The sequence below is a fragment of the Ceratotherium simum genome, chromosome 6 (genome assembly GCF_057802395.1).
Source record: "Ceratotherium simum simum isolate JZ-2026a chromosome 6, ASM5780239v1, whole genome shotgun sequence".
Classification (NCBI taxonomy): domain Eukaryota; kingdom Metazoa; phylum Chordata; class Mammalia; order Perissodactyla; family Rhinocerotidae; genus Ceratotherium; species Ceratotherium simum.
In genome coordinates, this window is record NC_141905.1 from 73,785,999 (window position 1) to 73,805,151 (window position 19,153).

Here is a 19,153-nt window from a genome sequence, read left to right on the forward strand (position 1 = left end):
AGAAGTACTATTATCCCCATTTTACAGTTGAGAAAATTGAGACTCAGAGAAATTAAGTTTTACTTTTTTTTTTGCTGAGGAAGATTCACCCTGAGCTAACATCTGTGCCAATCTTCCTCTCTTTTGTATTTGGGTTGCCGCCACAGCATGGCTAACGAATGGTTGTAGGACCGCACCCAGGATCTGAACCCGTGAACCTGGGCCACTGAAACATAGTGCACTGAACTTAACCCCTATGCCGTGAGGCTGGCCCCAAGTTTTTACTTCTAATAGATGGTAGAGCCAGAATTAGAACTTGACAGTCTCTTGACTTAAAAGCCTATACTGTTTGCATTTCACCTTGCTAAGAATTCAGAATCTAAATGTTTGAATTATTCCAGTTGTATAAGTATTTATTATTCAACAAACATTTGATAACCTACTCAATTCCAGAGACTATCATAAGCCTGGAGGATGCAATAAGTAATAAGATACAGGCCACTGCAGTGACTTCAGACACCAACTACCTGGAGTTGGGCCAAACTTCATAGGTTAAGTGCACAGTCCTCTACAAGACTGGTCTCACTTGAGACTGGTTGCAAGTTCTGGGGTCCTCAGGCCACCCACACTTATGACCAGCTGGCTACAAATTTAGGGGGGCGCACTACCCCCTCAGGTTCAATAATTCACTAGAATGAGTCACAGAACTCAGGAAAGCACTATGCTTAGGATTACAATTTTATTATGAAGGATAACAATCAGGACCAATCAAATGAAGAGACTTATAGGGTGAGGTCTGGGAGAATCACAGACAAAGGTTTTGTGTCCTCAGGACGTGTTACTTTCCTAGCACATCAGTGTGTATCACCATCCAGGAAGGTCACCTGAGCTACACATGTCCAGAGTTTTTATTGGGGTTTCATTATGTAGGCATGATTGATTGAATCATTGGCCACAAGGTTGAACTCAATTTGTAGCACCCCTCCTCTCTCTGGAAATCAGATTGATTTCTTGTGGCTTAAAGCCCCAACCCTTTAATCACATGGTTGGTCTTGCTGGTATGGTCAGCTCCCCTCCTGAGTCATCTCATTAGCTTAAACTGTCTAGGGACCCACCATGAGTCACCTCATTAGCATAAACTGTCAGAGCCCACCATGAGTAACAGAGACTCCTATCACTTGGGAAATTCCAAGGATTTGGAGGCTACATCACTACACAGTAGTTAGACACTGGTGGCAGCACATAAACAGATTTTTTTACACAGCACAATAAATGTTATAATCAGGTTATGAAAAGAGTGCTATATGATTTTAGAAGAAGTTACTAATTCTTCATGAGTAGAAGAATGATAGACAAAGTATGGGGGCCAGATAGAACATTCTTGGTAGAGAAAAACATGTATAAAGGCATAGACGCATTAAAGAACATTATACTTTGGGACAGTAGTAAGTAGTTATGAGTACCTTGATCATGGGAAATGTGAAGGGATAGGTAGGAGCCGGATTATTCAATAAGTGGTAATCAGTAACATCTACTAAATGCTCTGATGTGCCAGGCAGTGTGCAAGAGGTCTTTATATACATTAACTCATTTAATCCTCACAGTAACCCTTCAGGTAGGTATTATTATTGCCATTTTATAAATGGAGACTTGAGGCACAGAGAGATTCCTTGAGTGGCCCAAAGTTGCTTAGCTAGTAAGTGATAGAGTCAGGATATGAGCCCAGTTTTTATAATCCCTTAATCACTGTAGTATTGCTTTCTTGTATACCAAACTAAGGAAACTGGACTCGATTCTGTAGGCAACTTTTTAGAATATGGAGAATTGATTGGAATGGAGAAGCGTTATTTTTTTTTTATTATGTACTGGATATCATGTTGTAAAATCATACGTAGTAATAATTTGAGGCCTAGACAGATGTTATTTTCTTACAGAGAGTACCTGGGTACACTAGCAGTCCATAGTTAACTGAATCCTAATTCAATATTCACTTATTGATGTAGTTCACACCCACGCTGCAGTGCAATACCCCGGAGGGCTTGTCTTTTACTAGTTCACTTTTACTCCTAGTCTTTGGATCCTGGGTCAAAGTGAGGGCCCTGGGTTCCACTTTTTGTTTTCCTAGTTTCCTAGAAACTCAAGTTTCTTAGCCCTTCAAACTGCACCTCCAGCTTTGAAATCAGCAAATGTCTGTAAGGAGAAATGGCATCATTTCTGGGCTGGGCTCATCATCATCTTAGTTCTCTAATACCTTCAAGTTGATTTTTTTTGTTTTTAGAAAATTTGTTGTTTTTCCAGTTGACTTCAGTGGGAGGGTTGATTGGTCCAGATTGCTCGGTGTGTTATGCAAGAAGTGGAAGCCCTGTTTCGTTTATGTTTTTAAAACACTTATAAACAAACCACCAAGCAAACAAATCTGTTTTTTTAATCTGTTTCGGAGAGATTAACTATATCTATTATAAAGACTTGGGAATATTATTTTTAGCAATGTACTCATTTTGGTATAATCTCTCTATAATGAAAAATGTATATGTGTAACTAAGATTGGTATTATAGAATTTGAATTCTGTTGGCAATCTCCTTTTAAAATCTTTTGTTCATTCACAGACATAAGCTAGTTGATGTAATAATAATTATTAAAGCATCAAGAGTTGATTGATTAATTTGCTTTTCAGAATGTTACTTTTTAAATTGTTTGCTTTTCAGAATGTATTTGCAAAATAGATTATTTGACTATAATATTTCATTTTGTTCTGTCAAATATGATTTGAATGAGGGAATTCAGTTCCTGGTAGTGCCAAAACATAAGTTTAACAGTGTCTAAAGGAATTGACTATTTTGAGTAATGTCATTTGTTGTTAGTAGCTTTTTTTCTTTCGCATATTGCATGTTGTCACAGATTTAGAGAGGATAGTATGGTGTAAGTAAATGAAGATATATAATTTTTCCCCAAGAACAAGTAGGCTTAAAAAGAGAGAGGTAGTAGTTACTAACCTAGAAGTCTTGCTTTTGCACGTTTATGTTCCCCCCCACAAAGTTTATTTTATTTTGTGTGCGTATGGGCTTAAGTGAGTAATATTGTCTTTTGGACTAGTTACATATTAATATAATTTGTATAAGTATGCAGAATTTTAGAGAAAAAGAAAAAGTGTATATTTTTACATGACCTAAAATACCTAGGTTAGTGTGTTGGAAGTGTACAACTTGAACTAGAATGTCACTGTAGTCTTTCCTGGTGTGGAGTGTTTCTTGTAGCTTCATCAGAATTTGCAACCAGTGGGAAAAAATAAAGTTATAAGGTCACTTGTTAGAGTACCAAGATGGCTTTAAGTGAAGGTTTATATGTGAGTTAAGTAAAAGACCACCCTATAGTATTATGACAGGATGGATAGCAGGAGGAAGGGAGAAATGGGACATTGCAGTCTAAATGGTGAGATGAAGGAGTGTGGTGACGTGAGAATAGATGTTAGTTTATTGGTAGCAGTAGGAGAGCTGATTGGGTGAGAAATGGCTAGGAACTCCTTTTGGATTTATTTCCCTAGTTGCCCACTAGTACAGATACTTAGTGATTTCTGACAGAATATTTTTGAGTAAGTTTTATATGATTAACAGGCATATGTATTTTGATATACACAATGTTCAATTCTGCTCTCTTATAGTGGTTTGATAGTCCCTGAAATAAGGGGAAATGAAACTGTGCCTGAAGTTGTTACAACATCTGGCTATGCACTGTTACATTTTTTTAGTGATGCTGCATATAATCTAACTGGTTTCAACATTTTTTATTCGTAAGTATTTTTTTTAAATTTCATCTTGTAGTGATTCTTATAATTTGACTTAAAAGAGTTTATTGTTTGTTTTTATAAATGTCTTATATACGAGGAGCAGGCTAGTGTGTTAAATTTCAAAATATACAGGATCTTTTCCTAAGTGACACAAAATCTTTAATAATATGCTTCAAAGTACTGTCTAAGCTTGTATTAGGATAATTTCTAAGTCTCAAGACATTATGGCAGCAAGTTAAGTTTGGTTAAAAATTAATTACAAAATTTAAAATTGTTTGTTGGTAAACAAGCTAGTGTAACTTTACTAGTAGCAACCGGGTGTGTGGGATTGCAGGGAGCCCTCTTCTGCCTTTCTGTGCTCCAAGGTATTTTACTCCTACTTTGAAGAGGGTTATAAGAGCTAAGTTTTCATAGTCCTTCTGTATTCCAGAGACTGTACTGGGTGGTACTGGGTGCTTTATATATATTATGTTCTTTAATTCTCTTCACAACAATTCTGTCAAGTGGGTTTTTTCCAAGGAGGAAATTGAGGCTTAGGAGATAAGGTAAGTGGCTATATCACTGTCTCCTCTAAAATTAGAAATATAATATTTATTGAGAATCTATTATGTGTCTGACACTTTCTATAAATTTTTATATCTGGAAGTCCAAGGGTGAAGTGAAGTAGCCAGAGATGCTTTCAGATGCTTTCACAGGAATGGCACAGAGGAACTTGATATCTTTCTTTCCCCTATCTTCAGAAATGTAGAAAATGATAACCAGAGAATTTTTGCACCAGGAGTAGAATATTCTAAATATCTTTGAATTAGCAATTTATTATAGGGTTTATTTATCTCAAGTATGTACACAAGGGAGAATAAGTATATAGTAGAATGTAATCAGTTAAAGTGCCTTAAAATAAAATTTGGTGAACATGCCTTTTCTTCTATAACTGTGTATATATAGGTGATAGGATGCTATTTAAATATTATATAACCAAGTTATATCTTGAGTTCTCATGTTGTTTCAGCATGAATTTAATTGTTCTCTGTAAAATGTGTATTCAGAACATTTGAGTACTTAAGTCTTTACAAAACATTGTGCTTGGAACTATATAGGCCCTGCAGATGTTGAGTGCATAGTCCTTGGAAGTTTGGAGTCTTGGTAGCAAAGTAATAAACTCATTGAGTGAACTAAGGCCAGTTGCAGCTGAATGTAACTGAATTGCATTTTACTGCAACTGAATTTTACTCTGTAAAAGGGTACAGAGTAAAGAATTGAAGTCACATTGTGAAATTGTGTTGTGAGACACATAAGACACAACATAAAAATGATAAAGTTTATGAAATATCAACCGAAATCCTTTTTCAATTATCTTGAATTTGAATATGTGAATTATATTTTACAGAATCAATTCTTGTCCTAACAATTGCTCTGGTCATGGGAAATGTACAACTAGTATCTCTGTTCCAAGTCAAGTATACTGTGAATGTGATAAATACTGGAAGGGTGAAGCTTGTGATATTCCTTACTGTAAAGCCAACTGCGGGAGTCCAGATCATGGTTACTGTGACCTAACGGGAGAAAAATTGTGTGTCTGCAATGATAGTTGGCAAGGTAAGCACTTGTGGTCTGATGGCTTTTGAAACGTTGATTCATGTATCTAATAGATTAATACAGTTTCTCCGCACCTTTGTTAGGCTACAGTTTGCACACCCAAATATCACATAATTATTTTGTTTTTAGCATGTTCAGATTAATAATCAGCTTCTTCATAGTTTTCTTCTTCACAAATAGAATTGGTAAAGATTTTGTCTACGTGCTGTTTTGAAAATCAAGGTTTATATGAAGCTCTTTTTACATTGTAGTACAGTGTATGATCATTATGATCTTCTGTAATTTTTTGTTGAATCTCCAAACATTTAATGACTGGACTGAATTTAGCATGTGGTGCATTCAAATTTGATTTGTACTGGATAACATAAATAATATTTTGCAGAAATAGATGCTTATCTTGGAAGGTACTGCGTGTAGTATATTTAACTTATTTCTTAGGAAAGACTGACCTCTTGTGGCTATTTTTAATAGAACACAGAAGATTTAAAGTATTCAAAAGAAGATCAAGTATTTCAGCTGCTTATTGCAAAAGTGAGATTCCTGGGGAAGAATTTCTATAAATATCTATCATTAAAGATGAATTTTAGACTACATTGAAGAGTTTCAGCTTACTTAAGTGTTTGGGTATAAAATCCTAAATTTTGTAATTGTGGAATTACATGAAGACAGGTCTAGTTATCCATATGCTTACCCATCCAGAGCTTACTTTGTGCTAATTAAATATTTACATATTGAGAGCTTACTTTGTGCCAACATATTAATCCTGTTGATAGAGGGAACTTGACTCAAGAAATACATAATCTGAAGTTATGTGATCATGTGTGTATGCAGTGTAGCAATAGTAGCAGTGGTGCCTATCAGACATGTCTAAGTAAAAACCAAAGAGAATGTGCTCCTCGTGTGGTTGTATTCATCATGCTTGAGAAGACTTTTTGGAAAAATGGTACTGAGTATGCTGAGTACTTATTTAGAGGAATTATTTTAGATTTTGTATGAATCATGCTCATCTTAAATCCATGTTATCTCATTAAAAGTAATTAGTTACTCCAACCACACAAAATACCAGTGATTTCTTCTTGAATTGAATTTGATTACCTATTATGATAATGACTGATACAAATTTCTCAGTGTTCTTTAATTATAGGGGCATGCATTTTGTTAAGTGGCTATTTTAATAATTTGTGACCTTTCTTTGTCTAAAAAGTGCCTTAAGATATCATTTTTTTTCATTTCGTCTTGAAACTAAAATAATGTCCTTTTATTTTTTTTATTTACGTATTTTATTTTTTTAAAAATTATTTTACTCAGGTCATATTGGTTTATAACATGGTGTAATTTCAGGTGTACCTTAGTATATATCAGTTTCTGTAAAGACTACATTGTGCTTGCCACCAGTAGTCTAGTTTTTATCTGTCACCATATATATGTGCTCCTTTACCCATTTTGCCCACCCCACGTCTTTCCCCTCTAGTAACCACTAATCTGTTTTCCTTATCCATGTGTTATATCTTCCACATTTGAGTGAAATCATACCGTATTTGTCTTTCTCTGTCTGGCTTATTTCGCTTAACATAATACCCTCAAGGTCCATCCATACTGTTGCAAATGGGACAATTTTGTCTTTTTTTATGGCTGAATAGTATTCCATTGTATATATATACTACATCTTCTTTATCCATTCATCAGTTGATGGGCACTTGGGTTGCTTCCATGTCTTGGCTGTTGTGAATAATGCTGCAGTGAACATAGGGGTGCATAAATCTTTTTGAATTGTTGATTTCATGTTCTTTGGATAAATACCCAGTAGTGGGATAGCTGGATCATATGGTATTTCTATTTTTAACTTTTTGAGAAATCTCCATACTGTTTTCCATAGTGGCTGCACCAGTTTGCATTCTCATCAGCAGTGTATGAGAATTGCCTTTTCTCCAGAACTTCTCCAACATTTGTTATTTTTTTTCCTGTTAATTATAGCCATTCTGTCAGGTTTAAGGTGCTATCTCATAGTAGTCTTGATTTGCATTTCCATAATGACGAGTGATGTTGAACATCTTTTCATGTGCTTGTTGGCCATCTGTATATCTTCTTTGGAAAAATATCTGTTCAGATCCTCTGCCCATTTTTTGATTGAGTTGTTTGTTTTTTTGTTTGTTTTATGTCTTCTTGATAGATTGCTCCCTTTATCATTATATAATGTCTGTCTTTGTCTCTTATCTATTTTGGTTTGAAGTCTGTTTTGTCTGATATAAGTATGGCTACACCTCCTTTCTTTTGGTTGCCATTTGCTTGTAGTATAATCTTCCATTCCTTCACTTTGAGCCTGTGTTTGTCTCTAGTGCTGAGATGGGTCTCCTGGAGGCAGCATATTGTTGAGTATTGTTTTTTAATCCATCCAGCCACTCTTGTGTCTTTTGATTGGTGAATTCAATCTATTTACATTCAGGGTGATTATTGATTTGTGAGGACTTAATGGTGCCATTTTATCTTTTGTTTTTTGGTTGCTCTATGTTTCCATTGTTTTTTTTCCTTGTGTTTCTTTCTGCCATTTCAGTTTGGTGGTTTTCTGTGATGTTTTCCTCAGTTTCCTTTTTTTATGTTTTGTGATTCTGCTCTGAATTTTTGTTTTGTGGTTGCCGTGAGGTTTGTATAAAAGGTCTCCTAGATAAGATAGTCCTTTTTATGCTGATAGCATCTTATCTTCATTTGCCTGTACAAGTTCTGTCCTTTTCCTCTTCCCCTTCAATGTTTTTATTGCCACAAATTATCTCTTTTTATATTGTGAGTTCATTACCAAATTGAAGTGGTTAAAGTTATTTTTAAGTCTTCCTTTCCCTTTAACCTTTATGTTACAATTGTGTACTGACCTATTCTGGTATAGAATTGGAATTTTCTGCTTCTGTCTACTTATCACCTTGCTCAAAGTTTTGTATACTTTTTCCTTTTTGTTTCAGGTAGGAGATCTCTTTTCAACATTTCTTGGAAGGCAGGTCTAGTGCCAGTAGACTCCCTCAGATTTTATTTGTATGGGAAAGCCTTTATTTTTCCTTCATATCTGAAGGATAACTTTGCTGGATAGGGTATTCTTGGCTGACAGTTTTTATCTTTCAGTATTTTGAATATATCATTCCACTCTTTCCTGGTCTGTAGAGTTTCTGCAGAGAAAACTGCTGATAGTCTAATGGAGGTTCCTTTGGAAGTTATTGGTTTTTTTTTTCCCCTAGCTGCCTTTAATACTCTTTCTCTGTCATTGATTTTTGTGAGTTTTATTATCATGTGTCTTGGAGAATGTCTTTTTGCATTGAGATAATTAGGTGTTCTATTAGCTTCATGGATTTGTATATCCAGTTCCTTCCTCAAGTTTGTGAAGTTCTTATCTATTATTTCTTTATGTGAGCTTTCTGCTCCTTTCTCTCTCTTTTCTCCTGGGACACCCATTATCCTTATGTTGCCCTTTCTAATGGCATGAGATAATTCTTGTACAATTTCTACATTTAAAAAAAATGTTAGTTCTCTATCCTCTGCTACCTGCATCATTTCTGTGTTTCTGTCTTTAAGCTTGCTAATTCTCTCTTCCATATGGTCTGCTTTATTTCCAGTGCTTTCTAATGCACTCATCATCTCCTTTATTGAGTTCTTCAGCTCTAGAATTTCTGTTTGGTTCTTTTTTAGAGTTTCACTGCCTTTATAAGGTATTCCTTGCTCATTGATTTTATTCCTGAGCTCATTGAACTGCCTTTCTGAGTTTTCTTGTAGCTCGTTGAGTTTCTTCAAGACAGCTATTTTGAATTCTTTATCAGTTAGATCACACTCTTCCATGACTTCATGTTTGGTTTCTGGAGAATTGTTATTTTCTTTTTGTGATGCTGTGTTACGATGGCTTTTCATGGTACTTGCTGAGTTACTCCTCTGCTGGCACATTTGTCATAGCGAGCACTTTTCTTTTTTAGGTATAGCTTTCTTTGTTTTGATTCTAACTATTTAACTGGTTGATTAGAGGCCTTTCTTTTGTTTTTCAGTAGGTGGTGCTATAGCACTAGTTTTTGGTTTCTCTCACCTGAGCTGCCTCTGGCTATAGTTGAGGATTGGCATGTTCCACCCTCCACCACCTCCATTAGGGGTGCTGCCGGTACTCTTGTCGCCGCCGGCACCTCTGGGGGTCACTGATGCCTTGCTGTTGCTGGTGTTGCTGCAGTCAGTGGCTTGGCCGTTGGGGGTATAGAGATGGCTGATGCTTCTGCCACATTCTGGGTTGGAAGCTCCACCGCCGTGGCAGGGGCAGAGGAAGGGTAGAGAGAGAGCCGGGTTCTTGGGGCTCCATCTCTGTTGTTGCCCATTTCCTTCTGGCCCCAGGCACTGCTGAGGTTGGAAGGTAGGAGTCGTGGGTGTGCCTCTGCTTGATGCTCCCAGGCTCTGAGCCACAGCCAGGGTCTGTGATCACAGGGCTTCACCTCTGCTGCTGCTCTGCTTCCTGTGGCTGCAGATGCCACTGTAGATAGGAGACCAGAATCATGTGCCCGCTTCTGCTGCTCCCAGCCAGGTTCTCTGTGGCTGAGGGCAGCCGGCTCAGTGGCTGTGGCCAGGGGCCAGGATCCTGGACACCGCCTCCGAGGTTTCCCCACTTGGTCTCCTCTGTGTATTCCAATCCATCCACCTTTGTATGTACTGATGTGTAGATCTCTCTGGCATCCTGGTGTGTTGGGCAGTGTAGCCTTTATTGGGTTATGGATGTTTTATTTGCTGTAGATTGAAGGGGAGAGACAAAAGGATCCTGTTATGCCACCGTGATGATCCCCGGTCCTTACAATATTTTTCAAACTGGTCTTCAACTGCTATTAATGTCCATCTCATTTTAACAGTCGTGAAAGCAAAAGAGGAATACATTTATATAATATTCTCTATGAACGTGTCTGTCCTTTTTTTGTTCTTTACTTCCTTTTATTAGTCATTCTTTGAAATGGTTTATTTTCTGGTGGTTTTGTACTATAGATCTGGTTCAAAATATTATCTTTTGTTTTTCTGGCTTTTGTTTATTGACCTTTAAAATTTTATTATTCTCATCAGTAATGCCTCAAATCATAAAAATTCTCGACTCTTATATTTCTGTGAGCAAATGGAAATGAGGCAAATACTAGGTATGTTAACTTTTAAAATAAAGTTATATGAATTATATATATATATACATATTTTTAATAAATTACAAAATATATAGAAATCAGACGTTTTTATATCATTATTATTAATAATTAAATAATTGATCTCTGAGTTAATGTGAGTGTTTTAAGGGTAGAGTGCTTGCTGAAAGAGATTTTGTGCTTTTTTCAAAAAGATGTGCAGATTGGTTCCTTTGAGCTTCAAACCTGATTCCTGATTCTCTATTTAAGGAAGCATAGCTTAAAGTAGGTGGGATTATGACCAAAATAATTAGGGGAAAAATGATGTTTTTATTTCAGATACATAGAATGGGAATCATTGAGGGAAAAAGACAGAGAGATTTGTTTCTAGGACATCTGGGGAATGATCAAAGAACTAGTGATATTTGAAAATGAGAGTTGAGGAAGCAATCTTTATGAGATTCAAACGCTGGCAGGTTTTTGTATTGTGTTATTCATAACTAGATTCTTTGGTTTAAAAATAACAAATTGTTGCTACCTCCATTGTATTTTATCCTTTTATGTTGGTTAACTTTACTTATTCTGTTTGGTTCTGTGCTAGTATACAAATAAAAAAGTAAGCGTTGCTTTCTAGAAACCGAGATTTTATTAAGAGGACACAGAGGAAAGGCCTGCTTTATCTTAAGTCTTGGATCCCTTCCTAACATCTCTCTAGTGCTTGTCCCGCCTGGTCTTCATGCCTCTTGTTTTCTAAATTCAGTTTTTCTACATGGCACCTCCTAAGACTTCTGCTCTGCCATCACTATACTTTTCCCTCCTTTACTTTCTCATCTAAGTCTTTCTTCCTTAACTCTCTGCCTTCATCTTTTTACTGTTTGAGGCATTTTTCCAAATTACATAGGAGTATGTTTTAAGGATAAGAAGGCACCATTAAAGTCAACTGTCTCCCTTTTCCTATAGAAAGCACTTAACAAAAACCAAAAGCTGAAATAGTAAAGAATATAGAAAATGCCAAGTGTACCATTTTGAAAAGCACTCAAGTTTATTGTATAATGTTTAATTTTGTCATAATGTCTAGTTGTCAAAGATAATGATATATACATATTAGTTAGGTTACTTAAAGGATAGGAACCCATATGGACTCATCTGCTTCTGTGACATTTTTCACGTAATAAAATTTAAGTCTTAATAAGTCACAGGAGGGAAAAAGGCAACTTTGAAAAGCATTTTTCTTTAAGATGGTTTCCAAACATTGGGATAGATGAGGAATTTTTAAAACATCAAAATCAAGATATAACAAATTGTATTTATGTTCATATATAAAGAATATAGTAGAACATTAATTTTCAAAACACACTTCAAAGCACATGGGGTGGTGTCCGCCCCATTATCTCCCTAATCAGGGTGGCTTCATGTTTCTCCCTTTTACATAACTTAAAAAAAATCTGAATCACTGGAAATCTTTGATTTTAAGCAACAGAAACAGTAAGTTCTGGCTTACTTGAGCAGAAAAGGCAGTTAACTGGGAAGTATGGGAGAGACACTATCTCTCAGCATTCCTTCTTTCCTTCTTTTTAGTAATAGAATCCACTGAGTTTTTAGCTTAGCATATGGTCTTCCAGCTCCATGCCACATTTCTCAGCCTTCCTTACAGTTAGTATGGCTGTTGTACTAAGTTTAGGTCAGTAGGATGTGAGTGGAAGTGCTGTGTAGAAATTTTAGATCATTGAGATCTTTCCCAATGGCTGGTAAATGGCAGTAACTACAGTAACCAGTAGCACTTGCCCATTTGCCTCTAGAATGTTTCCTGAGAGAGAAATTAACTTTTAGCTTATTTAAGCAACTTATTTTTGGTTCTCTTCACCTGTACCCTAACTAATACAAAAGGACATGGAGTAGCTCACAAAAGAGATGGGAAGGCTGGAAATACCTTGGTTGGGAAGGGGCAGGTAGAACAGAAGGCTAGGTAGGTAAGTTCGCAGCAGAGATGAAGCCATAGGAAAGTGTGATTAGGATACTCCTGTCACTGCCACTGGTCCCTGGATACCACCACTAGCATTCTTACTGTGCATACTGCATGCATGGATAGAAAGAATTCTAAATTGTTCCCACATCTGTGTATCACTTGTGAGGATTCAAAGTCCTGCTTAGTAGCATCTCCTTGGCAAACTTAGGTCTTACTTGTACCTTGGCTGCCTTGAAATATGGGAATAGAGAATTTAACTTTTCTGATTTTTGTAGTGGGGAGAGATCCTGTTTCTGAACAAAATTCACACAATGAGAGATTTTCCCAAGCACAGGAAGGGGGTTTGAATGATTAGAATCTTCCAAACAAATAAAAAATCCAAATAAAATATTTTTAAGTATAGATTGTTGCCATAATTGACAAGGAATGGGCTGAGTGGTTCTCTCATGTCTACTCAGGAAAACTTTGCAGTGTGGCGTAGATGGTAGGAATTAGGTTATAAAGATACACCAGCAGGCTTTAGCATTTGACTTTTGCTTAGTCCATTACAACAAAACATTTTTTTCCCTATTCTATAGAGATGAAAAATAGGTTACCATCTTTTATATACAAGACTGTTACTTAACCATTTAAAAATTGTCTCTGTTCTTTTCCTATTCCTGAATATCTTGCTCAATTTTATTGTTCAGTCCTTTTAAATGTCTTTAGGGTGTTTTTATGTTCTCAGTATTCCTTTTCAATCTAGTTCAGACACAGTTCTCATATAAGGATTAGAGTTGGTTGTTTAAGCCTTTAAATTATTGATTAAAAGACAATATCTGAATATATATGTCATGTAATTTGATAGCTTTGTATAGTGCCTCTGAATCTTTATTTAAAGTCACACTTTCCTTTGGACTTACTTCAGTTTCTTGCATGATCTTTATTCCTTACTATTTCAAGGCCTTTCTTATTTCTGAACTTCCTCCTAGAATACCCTCACCCCATTAACATTCTAAGACCAAGTCAGATCCCCCTCTCATATGCTTTCATAGGACCCTATGTTTAAATTTATATTTTTATAAATATAAATTTATAAATATAAATTTATATTTTTATAAATGTGATATATTTATATCAAATTTATGTTTGTGTGATTCTTTGATTATCTTTCCTACTGAAATACAAACTCTATAAAGTTAAGAATGATTATGTTTGATCACCTTTGTGCCCCTAGCACTTACTATAGTGCTTGACGTGTAGTAGGCACTCAAATTTTTTTCTTTTTTTGTTGAATGAATGAATTAGAAATAGATTTGTTAGCACAGTGATATATGGACATTCAAGTATAGATGTTTTAGAAGGTGAATACGCCAATAAATTATGTAGTTTACTTGATATAAAAAACAGAATTTTAAATATTGAGAGAAACAATTGAATTTGAGCATCTGGTTCTTGGATCCTTTGTCTTGTATTTGTTTCAATCCTTTGGTTTTAAATTTTAACATTTGCCGTTGGGTGGCAGTATTGACTACCAGAACATACACTTAAACTCCATGGCGTTGTTCAAGTTGTAAAAACTTGATACTTTTGTTTGTTTTAGAAAAATATGAAATCTTTTAACTCAAACTCATGAATATTTTATCCTAAAATACTTTATCCTAAAGTATTTTTTTTTCTGGGTTAGTCATATAACATATTAAGACATAGGTACTTTAGGATAGTGTATAAGTACATGTGAGGTAATAGGTTGCCTTGAAGAAATTCACAGGATAGCTTACATTTTCCTTTAGAAATTTAATAATGATAAACATGATCTCTCTGCTTTATTTAACTTTGTGGAGAGACAAGTGACAGGTAATGTACTAGATTAAATTCTTCTCTTTTAGTTTATTCTCCCACCTAACAAAAACAGCAGATTCAGCTTTTTGCAAGAGCCAATAAAATTGTTTTTATTTCTAACTTACTTGAAAGTTGACTGTTTAAAAATAAAAGTAGCATTGAGAATGTGTGTATAACAAGCCTTGTTCACTAATTCATTCATTTTTGTAACAAAATTTTTTGAGCTTCTGCCAAGTGCTCGACACTGTTCTAGGTTCTTAGTATACATTGTGGAACAAAGCAGACAAAAATCTTTGTGGAGCTTACATTCAAGCTGGGAGAGACAGACCATAGATAATAAAAATAACATATATATTATAAGTATAGTGTATTAGAAAGGGATAGTACAATGGAAAAATACAGTAGAGCTGAAAAAGAGGGATAGATAGATCTGAGGATGGGAGTTACAATTTAAAATAGAATAGTCAGGTTAGGCCTTGTAGAGAAGGTGACATTTAAGCAAATACTTGAGGCAAGTGAGGGAGTTAGCTATATAGATATTTAGGAGAAGAACATTCCAGCCAGAGGGCACAGTCAGTGCAAAGGCTCTAAGGCAGGAACATGCCTCGTGTGTTTGAGAACCAGCAAAAAGACCAGTGTGCCTGGAATTGAATTCCTGAGGGGGAGATTAGTCAGATATGAGCTCAGAGAAGTTAGAGAGCAAGGGGGATCATTAGGGATATGGGGTTAAGGGGTTGTTGGCGTGATGGAGGTATGTGAAGAATGGAGCTAGATTGTAGACCATTGTAAGGATTTTGACTTTTACCCTAAGTGAAATGGGGAGCCACTGAAGAATTTTGAGCAGAAGATTGACGTAATTGGACTTAATTTTTAAGGGTTCCCGTTGACTTCTATATTGAGAATAGACTGGAAGCAGAGTACCAATTAAGAGGCTCCTGCTATAATTATAATCTAGATGAGAGATGATAGGGATGTGGGCAGGCAGTGGAGGGGGTAGGAATTGCTTGAATACTGAATGTAATTTTTTTTTTTTTTTTTTTTTTTAAGATTTTATTTATTCAGTTTTTTCCCCCCAAAGCCCCAGTAGATAGTTGTATGTCATAGGTTCACATCCTTCCAGTTGCTGTACGTGGGACTCAGCCTCGCGTTGGACGGAGAAGCGGTGCCTCGGGGCGCTCCCGGGATCCGAACCCGGGCCGCCAGCATCAGAGCGCGCGCACTTAACCGCCAAGCCACGGAGCCGGCCCCTGAATGTAATTTTAAAGCAGGGTTAATAGGGTTTGCTGATGCATTGGATATGGGGGATGAGAGAAAGAAAAGAATTAAAGATGACTTTAAGATTTTTGACCTTAGGGCCGCCCCCGTGGCTTAGCGGTTAAGTGCATGCGCTCAGCTACTGGCGGGCTGGGTTCGGATCCTGGGCGCGCACCGACGCACCGCTTCTCCAGCCATGCTGAGGCCGCGTCCCACATACAGCAGCTAGAAGGATGTGCAACTATGACATACAACTATCTACTGGGGCTTTGGGGGAAAAAAAGGAGGAGGATTGGCAAAAGATGTTAGCTCAGAGCCAGTCTTCCTCAGCAAAAAGAGGAGGATTAGCATGGATGTTAGCTCAGGGCTGATCTTCCTCACAAAAAAAAAAAAAAAAAAGATTTTTCACCTTAGAGTAAGGTGGTTGTCATCAGCTGATCTGAGGAAGATTTCAGGAGGAAGATCAGTTTGATTTTGGTATGTTAAGTTTGAGATGTCTTTTAGACATCTTAGAGGAGATATTGAAGAGGCAGTTGAAGTTTAATGGAGAGGAGTCTGTACTGTAGCTATAAATTTGGGGGTGGTTGGCTTAAAAATATTAAATTGGAAACTCCTGATCTCCATGAGATCAGATGAAATCACCAGGGATGTGAGTGTAGAGAGAGTAGAACAAAAGACTGAGCTATGGGTCACAATACGATTCACAGAACATTGTATGCTAGGCATATAGGTTCCTTATAGAAGCTTACCTAATGTTGAAATATTTACAACCACTTATTTTGTTGCCTCTGACTTAGATAAGTAGGATAAACAAATTCTGATCTCAATCCTAGCTAACTCTGTATTTGTCATTTTCAACTAATCAGAACCAAAATCTGTAAAGCTTTGTTTTAAGCCTTCCGCAGCTCAAAAATAAGTTAGAAACTGCTGATCTTTGCCAACAGAATGGCAGTTCGTTTCCGTACTGTAATAGCATCATTGACCTAAGCTTTGAGAACCAAGTATTCTTGGAACAGATCTAGAGTAATGATTACCACTCATACACTTCACTGTTCTGTAAAGTTAAAATATTGTCAAAACAGCTGTGGACATTTAAAATACACTAAAATTGACACCTGGCCTTTGGAGATTGGTATTATGGGCCTAGAAAATGTTTAGAATACTTTGGATACTGAAACAAAATGAAATTTTTCTAATGATGTTAGAAGATAAGACTCTTGCAGTGATGTTATCTTGATTTGCCTTTTATTGGAGAACTTCAGATTCAGTACACATATTAAATCATAAGACTGTTCCTGGAATGGTTACAGTAAGTTACATATACCTCTCTTAAAATCTCCCTTCTCAGCATATTTTCCCTTTCCTATTAGCAATCCAATTTCTTCTTGGAAAATTGCCTTTCAGTTATTGAGAGTAGTCTGGATGGGATGATAAATCCAGATACCTGTCTGTTGTAAGCTTGATTTTTCAGCCTCTTTTTAAAATTCTCTGAATTTCCCCATATTTTTCCAATAAATTCCCACTTTTCCTTAAGCTAGCCAAAATTAGTTTCTGTGGCTTACATCCAAAGAAATCTAACTGATATACTACTACCCTAGAGATACTGTTAGAGGGCATATATCTATATTTTTTTGTTAGATTTATTTAAAATACCCAAAGTTATATCTGTAGTATAGAGTTATTTATAGAAATGCAGCTTAACAACTTGCATTTGATATAGTTCAAAGTTGGCTGTATTTATTTAATGTTTTCAATTGAGAATTTCAAAAAGAAAATAAATAAAATTTGACCCTTAAATATGTACCACCTTAGTAGTAAAATAAATATTTTTTTACGATGCCATAGATTAAATATGAATTTAAGGTATGAGCCAAAATGGTATCAAAAAGAAGTCTGAAATTCTGAAGCAAGATTAATTTTTTTCCCTGAAAATTCCTTATTTGACTAAATCACTTTTTGGTTTCTTTTCCTGCTTTAAATGATATAAAGAAACTCTACTCAGACTAATTCTTGTTTTTAGAAATCAAAGCCTACTGTTAAAATATGAGTCAGTAGAAGGAACAACTCATCTGCCTCGTTGTTAGAGAAGATACAATTGTACTGCTAGGTTTTCCATTCTGTGTCTTCGTATATAGCAATTATAGTTTTTCTAGTAACATCAGAAATTAGTATATAAATCTGTTTATAAATTTGGGGGACCTTTGGAGTATTGCTGTTTCACTCACCTGAAGACTTTAAATCTTTATCCTTCTTTATGGAAGCAAAAGTTATTTTATAAATTTAATTTGTGTAAAAGCAAATAAAATTTTTGTACTGATTGCCATTATAAAATCAGAGATAGATTCCTTTAGAAATACTTTTCCAAGGCAAAATAATTAGAATACTTTGGAAAGGAAGAAAGAATGGAATTCAGTAGTCTAGAATTGCTTTGGAAAAACTTTCAAAATTTTGTAGTACTTTCTTTATTCTAGCTTTCGTTCTTTGCCATTATTTCTCAATTCAGTTTACCTGTGATTATAGGAATTTTTTACTTGTAATTTTACTTTTTTCTCTTGTCATGTATATTTATATCTAATAACACTAGACTTCATTAACCTATTTTGCCTGTAGACTTAATTATACTTAGTTTCCTCATATGTATATAAAATGAGGGGTTGACTTAATAACAACAATAAGGTTACTGTTATGAAGCTTTTATTATAGTATTAAATATTAAGTACAATCTCATTTTATTTTCACAGAATCTTATGTTATTTGAGGTATAATCTCCATGATTAAACTGAAGCTTAGAAAAGTTAAGTAACTTGTCCAAGATTTCACAGCTAATAAGTAGGAAAGATAGGTTTGACTTCATAGCTCAGGCTCATAATCTTTTATAGTTCTAAGGTTTTTTTCTTTCATTCATTCATTCATTCATTCATTCAGTGTATAACTGAGGGCAATCACGTAGGGATTGTAGGCTTTGTTAGGATTTTTCATTTTATTTTAAGTGTGATGGGAAATGATTGAAAGGTTTTTTTTTTTTTTTTGTGAGATCAGCCTTGTGCTAACATCTGCCAATCCTCCTCTTTTTTTTTTTTTTTTTTTGCTGAGGAAGACTGGCCCTGGGCTAACATCCATGCCCATCTTCCTCCACTTTATATGGGATGCCGCCACAGCATGGCTTGACAAGCATGCGTCAGTGCCCACCCGGGATCCGAACCGGTGAATCCCGGGCCACTGCAGCGAAGCGCGCTCACTTAACCGCTTGCGCCACCGGGCCGGCCCCCTGATTGAAAGATTTTGAATAGGGGAATGATAGGAGTGGATTTATGTTTTTAGTCATTCTGGTTACATTGTAAAGAGTTGAATATGATGGGAAAGAGCAATGGAAATAAGGACACCGTCTAATTTGGAGGCTGTTTCGATAGTCCAGGTGAGAGTAGATGATGGCTTGGACTAGGATAGTAGTTGTAGAGAAAGGGATTAGTGGTTGGAGTCTGGTAGGGTGATAGAATTTAAAAATGCTTATAATTATAAGATACAGACACACAGACACCAGTCAAAATGGTTGCTGGCCTTAGGACTGGAGCAGGATCCTGGATGAGCCATACTGTGCCAGACATTATCCCTTTAGTTGTTGATTGTGCAGAGGTCTGGAT

At 35.9% G+C, this 19,153-nt stretch overlaps 1 protein-coding gene across 4 annotated transcripts in view; it reads left to right on the forward strand.

Annotated features, from left to right (window-relative positions):
• The window catches only part of ATRNL1 (attractin like 1), a 773,536-nt gene that overhangs the window by 32,913 nt on the left and 721,470 nt on the right, over positions 1-19,153 (forward strand). For all 4 annotated transcript variants that reach the window (XM_087432666.1, XM_087432665.1, XM_087432664.1 and 1 more), the window contains exons 4-5: positions 3,639-3,767; positions 5,152-5,360. In XM_087432666.1, coding sequence (XP_087288792.1) covers positions 3,639-3,767; positions 5,152-5,360 — 338 coding nt within the window. The remainder of the gene's footprint in view (positions 1-3,638; positions 3,768-5,151; positions 5,361-19,153) is intronic.